General features: G+C 40.6%; 1 protein-coding gene across 2 annotated transcripts in view; it reads left to right on the forward strand.

Moving 5' to 3' along the window:
• Window positions 1-12,920, forward strand: part of uspl1 (ubiquitin specific peptidase like 1) — a 31,729-nt gene that overhangs the window by 14,549 nt on the left and 4,260 nt on the right. For both annotated transcript variants that reach the window (XM_048532381.2, XM_048532380.2), the window contains 4 exons: window positions 4,100-4,213; window positions 8,611-8,740; window positions 11,359-11,484; window positions 11,576-11,736. In XM_048532381.2, coding sequence (XP_048388338.2) covers window positions 4,100-4,213; window positions 8,611-8,740; window positions 11,359-11,484; window positions 11,576-11,736 — 531 coding nt within the window. The remainder of the gene's footprint in view (window positions 1-4,099; window positions 4,214-8,610; window positions 8,741-11,358; window positions 11,485-11,575; window positions 11,737-12,920) is intronic.

Genomic DNA, 12,920 nt, shown 5'->3' on the forward strand with positions numbered 1-12,920 from the left:
GGGAAAACAAACCAAATTTTTTCAATCCTCATAGCTAATACCCTCCATCATGGAAAACTTCTTCTGTACTGTCTGTAAAACTACCACATCATTCTAGTAGTATGCGACCAGAACTGTATACAGCATTCCAAATGCGGCTGAACTAAAGTTCTATGCAGTTGCAACATGGCTTGCTAATTTTTGTACTCTATGCCCTGACCAACAAAGGCAAGCATGCCATGTGCCTTCTCGACCACCTTACCACTTTTGTTCCCATTTTCGGGGAACTATTGTTCTGTACACCTAGATCCTTCTGTGTGTTGAGCTATTAAGGGTTCAGCCATTTACTGTATACTCCACTCCTGCAGCACCTCTCCCAAAATGTATCACCTTGCATTTGTCCAGATTAAACTCTATCTCCCATTTCTCTACGCAAGTCTGCAGCCTGTCTGTATCCTGCTGTATTCTCTGGCAATCGTCTTCACTATCTGTAGCTCCCCCAGTCTTTGTGTCGTCTGCAAACTTAGTAATCAGGCCACTTATATTCTCATCCAAATCATATATTTATAAATATAAACATGACTCCCAGCACTGATTCCTGTCGAACATCACTAGTCACAGATTTCCAATCTTATAACCAGGCCTCTGACTTCTACGACTAAGCTTGTTCTGTAACCAACTTAGCAGTTCAGTGTGGTTCTCTTGTGACATCACCTTTTATCACCTGCCATGAGAGTTTGTCAAAGGCCTTGCTAATCTCCATATAAACAACATCTACCATCCTGCCTTCATCGGTCATCTTTGTCACTTCCTCAGAGTCAGTTGAGTTTGTGAGATGCAAGCTGCCCCACACAAAGCTATGCTGTTGCTGCTAAGTCAATTTTTTCCAGTAAAACCTACCCCTAAGAATCTTCTCCAGTATTTTGCCTATCACTTATGTAAGGCTTATCAGTCTAAAGTTTCCTGGATTATCCCTGTTGCCCTCCTTAAACAAAGGAACAGGGACTATTCCTGAGACTAAAGAAGAAACAAAGATTTTATACAGGGCCCCAGCAATCTCTTTACTTGCCTTCCTCCAATGTTCTAGGATAAATCTCATCAAGTCCTGGGGACTTGTCTATATTAATGCTTTTTAAAACACCCAAAACCACCTTTGTTTTTTATATTGGTATGCTCCAGAATATCAGCACACCCTCCTGACTCTCACCATCCACCATGTCCTTCTCCTTTGTGACAACTCATGCGAAGTATTTGTTAAGGATCTCATCCACTTCCTCTGGGTCTATGCATAAATTCTTCCTTTGTCCTTGTGTGGACCTACTCTTTCTAAAGCTGGCCTCTAGCTCCTTTTTTTAGGAAAAACATTTTATGCCCACTTTTAGCCTTGCTAATTGAGGTTGTTGACTTGCCTGCTGAGTGGGTTTGCTTTAGTTCATATGACACTACTCACCATAACAGACCAGACAGTATAAATTCCATGTTGAGTAGAATAAGTTTGCTCCATTGGAGGCTCCACTAATGATGTCACCTACTACAATGACAAAACGTCTGAACTAAAACAAGCCACCTCGGTGAGCAAGTCAGTAACCTTGCCCACAACCCGCGCTACAGATCATTACCAATTCTTTAAAACCTCCTAATTCCTTGTTTGAGTTCTTTCCTGCCCTAACTGTGTATTTTTCAAGGTATCTGCCTCTGTTCAGTTTCCTAAGCTTTACATGTGCCTTCATTTTCTTTCAACTAAGCTCTCAATTTCTCTTAAAATACACAGTTCCTAAATCTTGCCATCCTGATCTCTCAATAGCACAGGAATATGCTGGTGCTGAACTCTATTCGACTGGACTTTATAAGATTTCCACGTGCCAGATGTAAATTTACTCTTAAACAGTCACCCGCTAATCTGCATTCTCCAGTTCCTGCCAAACATTGTGGTAGTTAGCCCTCCCCCAATTTAATACCTTCACCTAAGGACTGCTGTTGAACTTATCCATGAGTAACTTCAAACTTAACAGAATTATAGTAACTGTTCCCAAAATGCTCCCCCACATTGAAACTTTGATACTTGGCTGGGCTCATTCCCTAATGCTAGGCCTACTGTGGCCCCTTCCTTTGTTGCATTATTTATATATTGTTTCAAAGAAACCGTTCTGGACACACCTAACAAATTCACTGCCGGCCAACCCCTGGCACTGAGTGAACCCAGTCAATATAGAGATAATAAAATGTGAGGCTGGATGAACACAGCAGGCCAAGCAGCATCTCAGGAGCACAAAAGCTGACGTTTCGGGCCTAGACCCTTCATCAGAGAGGGGGATGGGGAGAGGGAACTGGAATAAATAGGGAGAGAGGGGGAGGCGGACCGAAGATAGAGAGTAAAGAAGATAGGTGGAGAGAGTGTAGGTGGGGAGGTAGGGAGGGGATAGGTCAGTCCAGGGAAGACGGACAGGTCAAGGAGGTGGGATGAGGTTAGTAGGTAGCTGGGGGTGCGGCTTGGGGTGGGAGGAAGGGATGGGTGAGAGGAAGAACCGGTTAGGGAGGCAGAGACAGGTTGGACTGGTTTTGGGATGCAGTGGGTGGCGGAAGAGCTGGGCTGGTTGTGTGGTGCAGTGGGGGGAGGGGACGAACTGGGCTGGTTTAGGGATGCAGTAGGGGAAGGGGAGATTTTCAAACTGGTGAAGTCCACATTGATACCATATGGCTGCAGGGTTCCCAGGCGGAATATGAGTTGCTGTTCCTGCAACCTTCGGGTGGCATCATTGTGGCAGTGCAGGAGGCCCATGATGGACATGTCATCAAGAGAATGGGAGGGGGAGTGGAAATGGTTTGCGACTGGGAGGTGCAGTTGTTTGTTGCGAACTGAGCGGAGGTGTTCTGCAAAGCGGTCCCAATGTGGACTTCACCAGTTTCAAAATCTCCCCTTCCCGTACTGCATCCCTAAACCAGCCCAGTTCGTCCCCTCCCCCCACTGCACCACACAACCAGCCCAGCTCTTCCCCCCCACCCACTGCATCCCAAAACCAGTCCAACCTGTCTCTGCCTCCCTAACCGGTTCTTCCTCTCACCCATCCCTTCCTCCCACCCCAAGCCGCACCCCCAGCTACCTACTAACCTCATCCCACCTCCTTGACCTGTCCGTCTTCCCTGGACTGACCTATCCCCTCCCTACCTCCCCACCTACACTCTCTCCACCTATCTTCTTTACTCTCCATCTTCGGTCCGCCTCCCCCTCTCTCCCTATTTATTCCAGTTCCCTCTCCCCATCCCCCTCTCTGATGAAGGGTCTAGGCCCGAAACGTCAGCTTTTGTGCTCCTCAGATGCTGCTTGGCCTGCTGTGTTCATCCAGCCTCACATTTTATTATCTTGGAATTCTCCAGCATCTGCAGTTCCCATTATCTCTGATACTATTTTAACCCCAGTCAATATAGGGAAGTTAAAATTACCCACCACAACAAGTCCGCCGTTTTTACATTCTTTCGTAATCTGTCGACATATCCATTCTTCTATCACTTGCTGGCTGCTGGGAGGCTTGTAGTAGCATCCTATCAAAGTGATTGCGCCCTTGGTATTCCTGACCTCTATCCATACAGTCTCACTGGATGAGCTGTCTGAGGTGACTTCCCTCAGTATACTGTGATATTCTCCTTTTTCAGTAACACACCACCCCCACCTCTTCTACATGCCCCTCTGTCTTGCCTCCTGAAATGTCTAAATCCTACTAGGCCATCATCTCCCCAATAAAATTAGAGGCGATGAGATGAGAAGGGCCAGAAGCTCTACTTTAGTGAGCGTAGTGTTGAACAGGACTTGGTCTGAGTTAGGACTTGGAAAGCAGTTTGTTTATGGAAGGTGGGAGGCCAACTAGAAGATAACAAACATCAAATTTACATCACCATCTTTACATGATGTCTGTCCATATGTATCAGTGTAAAGTAACTCCAGACTATGCTGCATAGTCATGTAAATGTTTCCTTGTGACTCCTGAACTATTTCATTTTAAGTTTGACTTCAGTCTCATGTCTCAAATATAGAAGTAGAATTTTGTGAATTTTAGATTCCCTTGATTGCTGCATGTTGGGGACTGTCAAATTGCATTTTACTGAACTATTCTTACGTTTTCAGGTAATGGTTTATGGAAGATTCCCCCCAAAATGCTCGGTCGGATCGAATTAATATTAAACAGTGTCCGAGAGAGTCTCTTCCAGCTTCTTCAACCAAAATTGAAATGTGAATTGGGTAATTCTTGTACATTACTGTACAACTTTATAAGCTCTTTTTATTTTGGTTTACAGAAGTTATTTTTTGTTTAATTTGCAGAAAATGGGCATGCTATTAATGCAATAAAAGCAAAAATTCTCATGGTACTCAGCAGGTATGGCAACAAGTGAGAAACCAAAATGATATTTCTGCTCGGTGACCTTTCATAAGTAGAAACTGTTGAAATGCAATAGGTTTTGAACTAGTAAATGGTGAAGGGATGAAAAGAAAAAGAAAAGAGAAGTTTTATGTTCTGGTGAAAGCCCAGTGAAGTGAAATGAGAAAAAAATTTCATGGTGCAGGGTGAAATGAGATGGTAATTGAACCAGGAAATGTCTTGAGATGACTAGAATGGAAAGATTCTGAATAACTTCTGTCTGACAGCAAAGGACACTTAAAAGAACAGAGAATTCCAAATCAGTAAAGAAATCCAAACAAAGATCAGTATTAAAGGATATAATTTAAAATTGCTGACTCGGCGTTGAGCTCTGCCGATGGGAAAGGTCAAAAGGTGAGGTGCTGGTCTTTGGCTTCTATTGAGTTTCTTAAGAATACTGCAGCAGATCGAGAGTTGTAAGGTGAGTGGGATCAAGGTGTGAAATTAACATTACAAGTGAATGAGAACTTAGGGTTGTACTGGTGGATTGGTGCTCCACAAAAGCTGTCACCTAATAAGTGTTTGATTTCTCTCTACTCCCCAACACATTTAAGGAAGACTATACTGAGCAGCATGTACAATATATAGAATTGAAAGAAATACAAGTAAATCACTTTCAACCTAGAAGTGTTTGGGGTGTTGACCGTAGGAAATGAACACAAATGGCATCTGTTGCATCTCCTGCGCTTGTATGAAAATGTGCAGTAGGAAACAAAAGTCTTAAGTGAAGCTAAGGTGTGGCCAAGCGTGTCATGGAGAGAATGGTTCCTTCAGAAGATTGAATGTGGCAGGATGCGCGGATGAAGTGTTCAGTGGTGGCATTGTGCTGGAGATGGCAGAGATGGAAATGAAGGTGGAAGCCTCAGATGTGGGAGGTGAGAATAAGGGAATACCATTAATGTAATCTGGAGAGATGTTAAATGCGAGAAATAGAATGGACACTGCTGAGGGCCCTGACAGTTATATTAGGGATTAGAATCCTCAATCGAAAAGAAAGCGTGCAATTGGAAACACTAAAATGAAAGTTTGCAAAGTTCAAATGTGAGATGGAGACACTCAATTGGAATAAAGTCCGGTCATGACTTTACTGGGAAGAGTGTGCCAGTTTTCCCCAGGGTAGGGGAGTCCAAAACTAGAGGATGAAAGTTTAAGGTGGGAGGGGAAAGATATAAAGGGACCTAAGGGGCAACGTTTTCACACAGAGGGTGCTGCATGTTTGGAATGAGCTGAAAGAGGAAGTGGTGGAGGCTGATACAATTACAACATTTAAAAGACATCTGAGGTGGGTATATGAATAGGAAGTGTTTCGAGGGAAATGGGCTAAATGCTGACAAATAGGACTAGATCAATTTAGGATATCTGGTCGGTATGGACGTGTTGGACCGAAGGGTCTGTTTCCATTGCCATACACCTCTATGACCCTATATTCATATTCCACTGTTCACAAGCCATTACAAAATGTGTGAAATCCAATTAAGTCAAAATCCTGGAGTTTATTCCATAATAGCATTGTGGTCTACCTAGAGCTTCTGGACTCCAGTTCAACCCTCTTGAGGGCAACTAGCATCAGGCAGTAAATGCTGGCCAGCCAGTGATGCCCACATTCCACTGTGTGAATATTTTTAAAATAATGAATTTGACTGACTTCTATTCTGGACGCAAGTAGTTCACATCAGGCTTATTCATTAACAGAAAATATCTACTTATTGTGCACGTTTCTTTTGAACAAATGGCAGAGAAAAGAAAGAATAACCGATCTTTGACTATACAACTTAACACCCCAAATAAACGCGCATGCACACTCAGTCACAACTAAAGCAAGCAGTTTGACACAAGGAGGGGAAAAAATACAGATGGGGAACATAATCCTGTAGATCAAAAGTCCAGATCACAATGGTGGATTAAATTGGATCTTCAAGTTCCTTTCATTTTTAGTAACAATGACACTGTCATCTGTAAAATGATGGTCTTTCTTCACCTGAGTAGTTGATCCACTAAAGCTAGATCATTCCTTAGATTTTTTTTTTGTCTTTTCACTTACACTGGGAGTAGGGCAGTGGTAGATGTTTTCAGTTTACAGGTTCTGTACAGGTCTGACTGCTGTGCATATTAAAGAAACTTGGATCAATGAAGGGGAAGAAAGTTGGGAACTTATTACCCTCTTTACAAGGTATTCAGAAAAGGAAGGAATCAAGGAAAAAGGGAAGGATTGGCAGTTGTGCTCAAAGAAACTAATAGCACTTAAAAGATATGTCGTTGAGGGGGTCAAAAACAGTATATTTGCATTGAATTCAGGAACAGTGATAGACCTATTATACGTTGTGTATCGTGCTTAACTAAAAGCATCATTATAGCATTAATTGTGTCAACTATTTCGGCTAGTAACCACAAAAACAGAACAAGTCCAGCCTGGTCAATTACCACCCATTCGTCTACTTCTGATCACCAATAAAATGATGGAAAGATCAATAAACAGCAAAAGCTTGTGTGCTCAGGTTAGATTCTGTCATATTCACTGTGCTCCTGCCCTCATTGCAGCTTTTGTCCAGTTATGGACATGAGGTGAACTCGGGGTAGTGAGAATGACTGCGCTTAACATTAAGGCAGTATTTGACCCAGAACGGCATTAAGAAAGAAATGGAAATTAGAAAACCTCCACAGATTGGAACCATAACCATCCTTCTTTTATGGTGAGAGTGATTGTTGGAGGTCAGTCAGTTCCAGGATATTGGTGCAGATATTCCTCTGTTGCAGGTCCAACTATTTTCAGCTGCCTTATTCATCAATTACTTTCCCTCTGTTGCAAGGTTCGGAACTGGGATGTTCACTGATGTTAGCACAATATTTTGCGTCATACATGATTGGGATGGCTGGGTGTGAGGCCCACCATTGACCAGAACTTGATCTGAATCAGTCATATAAGTACTGTGACTGCAGGAGAAGGTTAGAATTTGGGTTTTTTGCAGTATCTCACTTCCTGACTTCCCAAAGCCACTATCTACAAGTTAGAAGTCAAGAGTCTACTGAAAAACACTCTCTACCTTCCAGTATGAGTACCCAACACAATTTAGGACAAGGTAGCCCACTTGATCAGTAACACACTTGATCATATGCCAACTTAAAGCATTCATCCCATCTGCCACCATTGCACAGTGGTAGCCATGTATACCAAACAAGGATGCAACAAAGAAACTCACCAGACTTCTTCAACAGAATCTTCAAAATCCATAACCTATTTGACTTAGAAAAGTAAGGGCAGCAGGTGCAGAGGAATGATATGATCTTATTACTCCCTTCCAAGCCCTGGGCCATCCTGACTTGGAATTATGTCACCATTCCAACACTGTAGCTTAGTCAAAATCCTGGAAATCCTTAACAACACTGTGAGCATATCTCCACCCCAAAGACTGCAGCAATTCATGAAGGTGATCCACTCATCATCTTGACGGCAATTAGGTTGACCAATAAATGCTGGTTTAACCAGCAACAGCCAGCTCCTGTGAACAAATAAGTTATAACATTTTTTTTCTTGGAAGAAAACTACCAGTGCCAATCTTCAAGAAGATTCAGTTGATAGAAGCAGAATACCTTGGTAATAACATTTTGAATTCCACTGCTAACACTTGGTAGAGGAATTTCAAGCAAAATGTCCTGAACTTCTATCAGAGTTCTAGTTACCAGAAAGTTTTAGCAGTCACCCGTTATCATTAACATACTGAAAACAGTGGGGAAGATTCTTAAGAGATAATGAGGTGTAGAGCTGGATGAACACAGCAGGCCAAGCCTAGAAGGGTCTTGACCCGAAGCGTTAGCTTTCTTGCTCCTCTGATGCTGCTTGGCCTATTGTGTTCATCCAGCTCTCCACCTTATCTCAGATTCTCCAGCATCTGCAGTTTCGACTATCTTGGGAAGATTCTTAAATTGTGCGTTTACTGTTGTTTCCGACAGACGACTTGTGCTAGACTTTAATCAGTGCACATCTATAACCAGATAGCAGAATGTCGATAAGGGCAATCTGCACTGATTATGTCTGTATTCTTTTTCACTCCTGCTGATAACGAGCTATACTCTGAAATCCTCTTTCAAATGCCATCTCTCTTTGCCCTCCACCACCTCTCCAAAAGAAGAGTGGCCGTTATTGGAATTAGAATGTAGCATGGAGCTTGTGAGGATTTAGTCTTTACTATAATACATTAAAATATTTTCTCCTCTCTTTCAGGAGTCCCCGATAGCCCAGTCTTTGCTTTTCCACAACTCCTACGGCAGGATCCAAAGGTTGAGGCGCTGTTCATGCAATCATATATTTGGAGCTTTGAATGCACGAAGTGTGGCTATAAATGTGAGGAGAAGTAAGTGTATTTTTAATTAAGTTACATTTAATAATATTGAATCACAATTTAGGTACCAGACCACCTTCTAATTAGCACACATTTCCCTGTTTTGGATGTGAATTTTCAGCATTTCTCCATTTCTTTACTGAAAACATGTTTGGATTTTAGAAATTCAAAAATATTTTAGTCTGAAAAGCTTTGATTCTGTACTGTGACACCGTTGAGTTTTAGCATTCATTAATGCCAAAACAGTGAAAGAGCAAAATCAGAATTTGAGCAGTTTGATTTTTATTTTTGTAACCTTATGTGAATCTAATCGATTGCTTAACTAATGTTAGACAAATCCAACAGTAATAAGAACTGCAAAAGATTTAGAAACAGGATTAGACCATTAAGATTTTCACCTCTCCCATTCAATAATATTGTGGCAGATGTGATCATCACCTCAATTCTACTTTCCCACTGCCCTTGACACACTCATCTGTCATAGATCTACCTAACTCTGGCTTGAATGAATTCAATGAGACATCCTCCACTATAGAGAACAGAATTCCACAGATTAACAGTCCTATCATCTCACTAAAGATTTCTCCTAAATAATTAAAGGTTAATCTGTTGGACAACAATACGCAGTCTATCCAAGTTCCATATATTTTGTATTTTTCTTCATGGCTGGACCCTTGGAATTAAAACAGGTAACCATCTAGAAAATTCTTCGTGTCAGTGCATTGTGGCTGTTCCACTGTACAGAAGCCTTTGCACGTGCCAGACTGATAAATTCTTGTCCTGGAAAACAACTATTCCTTGTGTTTTCTATTTACAGATAAACAATTATAGCATCTCTAACATAGTCATACAGCATGGAAACAGACCCTTCAGTCCAACCAGTCCATGCTGAACATAATTCCAAACTAAACTCGTCCTACCTGCCTGCTCCTGGCCCATATCACTTCAAACCTTTCCTATTCATATACTTATCCATATGTCTTTTAAACGTTGTAATTGTACCCACATCCACCACTTCCTCTCAAGTGTAAAAAATTTGTTCCTCGTTTTTAATTAAATCTTTCTCCTCTCAACTTAATAATGTGCCCCCACGCCTTGAAATCCTTCATACTTGGGAAAGTAGTGAGGAGGATAGTCTTTGATTACAGGAGAATATGGATGGGCTAGTCAGTGGCAAATGGAATTCAGTCCGGATAAATGTGACATAATAGACCTGGGCAGGACATAAGACAGGGGAATGCCTGATGAACAATGGCACCTTTAGTGTGCAAATGCATCAATACAGGTGGATAAAATGGTTAAGAAGGTATTTGGGATACCTATCTTTTTTTAGCCCAGGCATAGCGTTTAAGAGCAGGAATTTATGCTGGACCTGTATAAAATGTTGATAAAGGCCATAGCTAGAGCATTGTGTGCAAATCTGGTATCCACATGATAGGAATGATGTATGGCACTGGAGAATTGTTACCTGGACTGAACAGTTTATGAAAAGAGATTGGACGGACTGTGGTTGTTTCCTTATAGCAGAGGAGATTGAGAGGGAACATAATTGAGATGTATAAAATTAAAGAGTGTGGGTATGGTAGACATGAATAAACTTTTCTCCTTGACATAGAGTTTAATGACTAAAGGGCAAAGATTTAAGATAAGGGGCAGGAGGTTTAGAGGCGATGCGAGAACCAGTTCTGAGGAAGGGTCACTAGACCCAAAAACTAACTCTGATTTCTCTTCACAAATGCTGCCAGAGCTGCTGAGCTCTTCCAGAAATTTCTGTTTTTGCCTCTGATTTACAGCATCTGCAGTTCCTTCAGTTTTTATTTAGAATAGTTAGGTGGTGGCTTTTGCCCATGGAAACGGTGGGCCAGAGTGCCTTTCTGTACTATAGAACCCTATGACTATTATGACACAGTGCAGACCAAGGTGTACAATGCATGCCAGGATTATCTTGCATACCATTGGAAAAAAATTCTGAACTTGAGCATGATTGGAAACTGTCTCGATTGTAGGGATCGAGGAAGTGGATTCTGATTAATCAATTTTGTTTCCAAGGTAAAAAATGTTCAGAATACTTTTGTGGGGGTGACAAGAATTTGTGAAGGAACAAAAGGATTTTAAGTGTCAAGGTGCAAAAAATTACTAGTGTATATAAACAAAGAGCAATTTAAAGGGCATAAAGAAATATTGGAAATTTATCTCAACGAATGAGGAAAATCATGGAGAATAAGTTATGCAATTTGCACAACTTCATTTAACCCTGCAGAAGTGTTCACTCCTATTGATTCAGGTAGTGAAGAAGGACATCTTGATTATCTGATCGATGTTCCAGATTATTTAAATTCAGGGGAGCGTATTAAATTTATAAAAGTTGTACAGTGCGACTGATCAAATTCTATTTGACACAGAGTTAAATTAATTGCTCTTCCTTCAAAATATTACTCTGGCTAAATGAAGTTGAAATACTGTGCATTGCATTACATCATTACAAACTAAGGCCCTTAAAAGGTGGACAGTTTATTTTGCTCTGAAAATTACATTCAAGTATACAGTGTGCACTCAGATATAAATATATGGAAGAAATTTTTACTGAACTGAAACCTTGGCATGTGATGCTAGTTTTTTTTTAATGACAGATGTCGGAAAACCTTGCTTACATTTACAAACGTAGTTTCAGATTGGCACCCACTGAATGCTGTTCATAAAGCAACCTGCAATAAATGTCAAGATAAAGATCAAAAAAGGAAAATGCTTTTAGATTGGTAGGTATACTGTTCATGGATATTTATTTATATAGAATAATGTTTGGAACTTGTGTTTGGAACTACTAAAATAAAATTCTGTTTCTCCTAGTGTGTCATCAATATATATGCTACATTTTGTTGATGGTTTACCACATGCAGACTTGGATATTTACAGATTTGACTTTCAAGGCAACTCATACAAAATCTGTACTATTATTCAGTATTTGCAAGTTGTGAAACACTTTGTGACGTGGATCCAAAATTCTGATGGTAAGTATTACCTTTTCAGCCATTAAATTTCAATATTTTGCCTTGCTTTGTTTGCTAAGGATCCTAGCAAGGGTTGAATTGCTTTTCGGTTGGCGCTTGAAATAATAATGTTGGCAAGCTAGGAAAGTGTCATTTACTGCAAACTGCTAGACTTGGGGTCAGTAGCCATAATTTGGGATCTAGCATTGCTTGGTATCTGCCAGGCCTGCGGCTTTTAGATATCCTGCCCAGACGAAGGCTGTACATATATCTAAGTACATGTGTAGAACTCCCTTTAACAATTACCAATTTAAATTAGTGGAGAATTGCTCCTCCCAGCATTTGAAGGAAGTTTACTGCTAGGAAGTCTGTCAGGTATGTTTCTTTTTATTCTTTCTCAATCCTTTCTTGCCCTCCACTACTTTTTCAGATTGGATTTACATTGCAAAATTAAACTTGCAGATTATTTTTCAATTCTGTTTAAACAAATAATCTAAGTGTTATGCCATTTCAGTGAGTTGAAAATACAAACTTTAACCTAGGTGATCCATTTTCAAAATTTGAATTATAAAATGAGTTTTAAACATGTGTAAATTTTACTTCAGTTGACATTATTGCCATTGGTGCTCACTTTTTGTTGAGTCACCTATTGGTAAATTTAAGAGAAAAAATTGACCTGAGGGCTCCACTTACTAGTGATAAGCCTTCTGGAATTGAATGTGTTCTTGTATGCTGAAGATTAACCACGTTCATGCAAGACTTGCAGGACCTAGAGGCTACCTAGTATTTGGTGGGGTGGGAGGAAGAAAGCTCTCTTTTGGATGGAAATAGTGAGGCAAAAGAGAAATGCTAAATGTAGTGTTCTCCTTTGGAAATGAATTGTCCAGTGATTTACGTAGTCTGGGACATTGATCAGATAATCAAGATACCTTTCTTCACTACCTGAACCAGTTGGAATAAACATTTCTACAGGGCTAAAGAAAGTTGTGTAAATTGTATGTTGATCCCTTTAAGAAATAGGCTTATTGACAGGTTTACCTTTATCAATTCTTTATTAACTCTGACAAATGGATGACTACAAATAACAAATTTGAAATAATTGTGAGAAGAGCTAGATATCAAATGGTTAGTTTAAGATATTGAAAACCGTATCTGAAAGCGTGGTGAAATCAAATTTCGATGGCGTTTTTGAAAAGCAATTGGAT

Source organism: Stegostoma tigrinum, chromosome 6 (genome assembly GCF_030684315.1).
Source record: "Stegostoma tigrinum isolate sSteTig4 chromosome 6, sSteTig4.hap1, whole genome shotgun sequence".
NCBI classification, from domain to species: domain Eukaryota; kingdom Metazoa; phylum Chordata; class Chondrichthyes; order Orectolobiformes; family Stegostomatidae; genus Stegostoma; species Stegostoma tigrinum.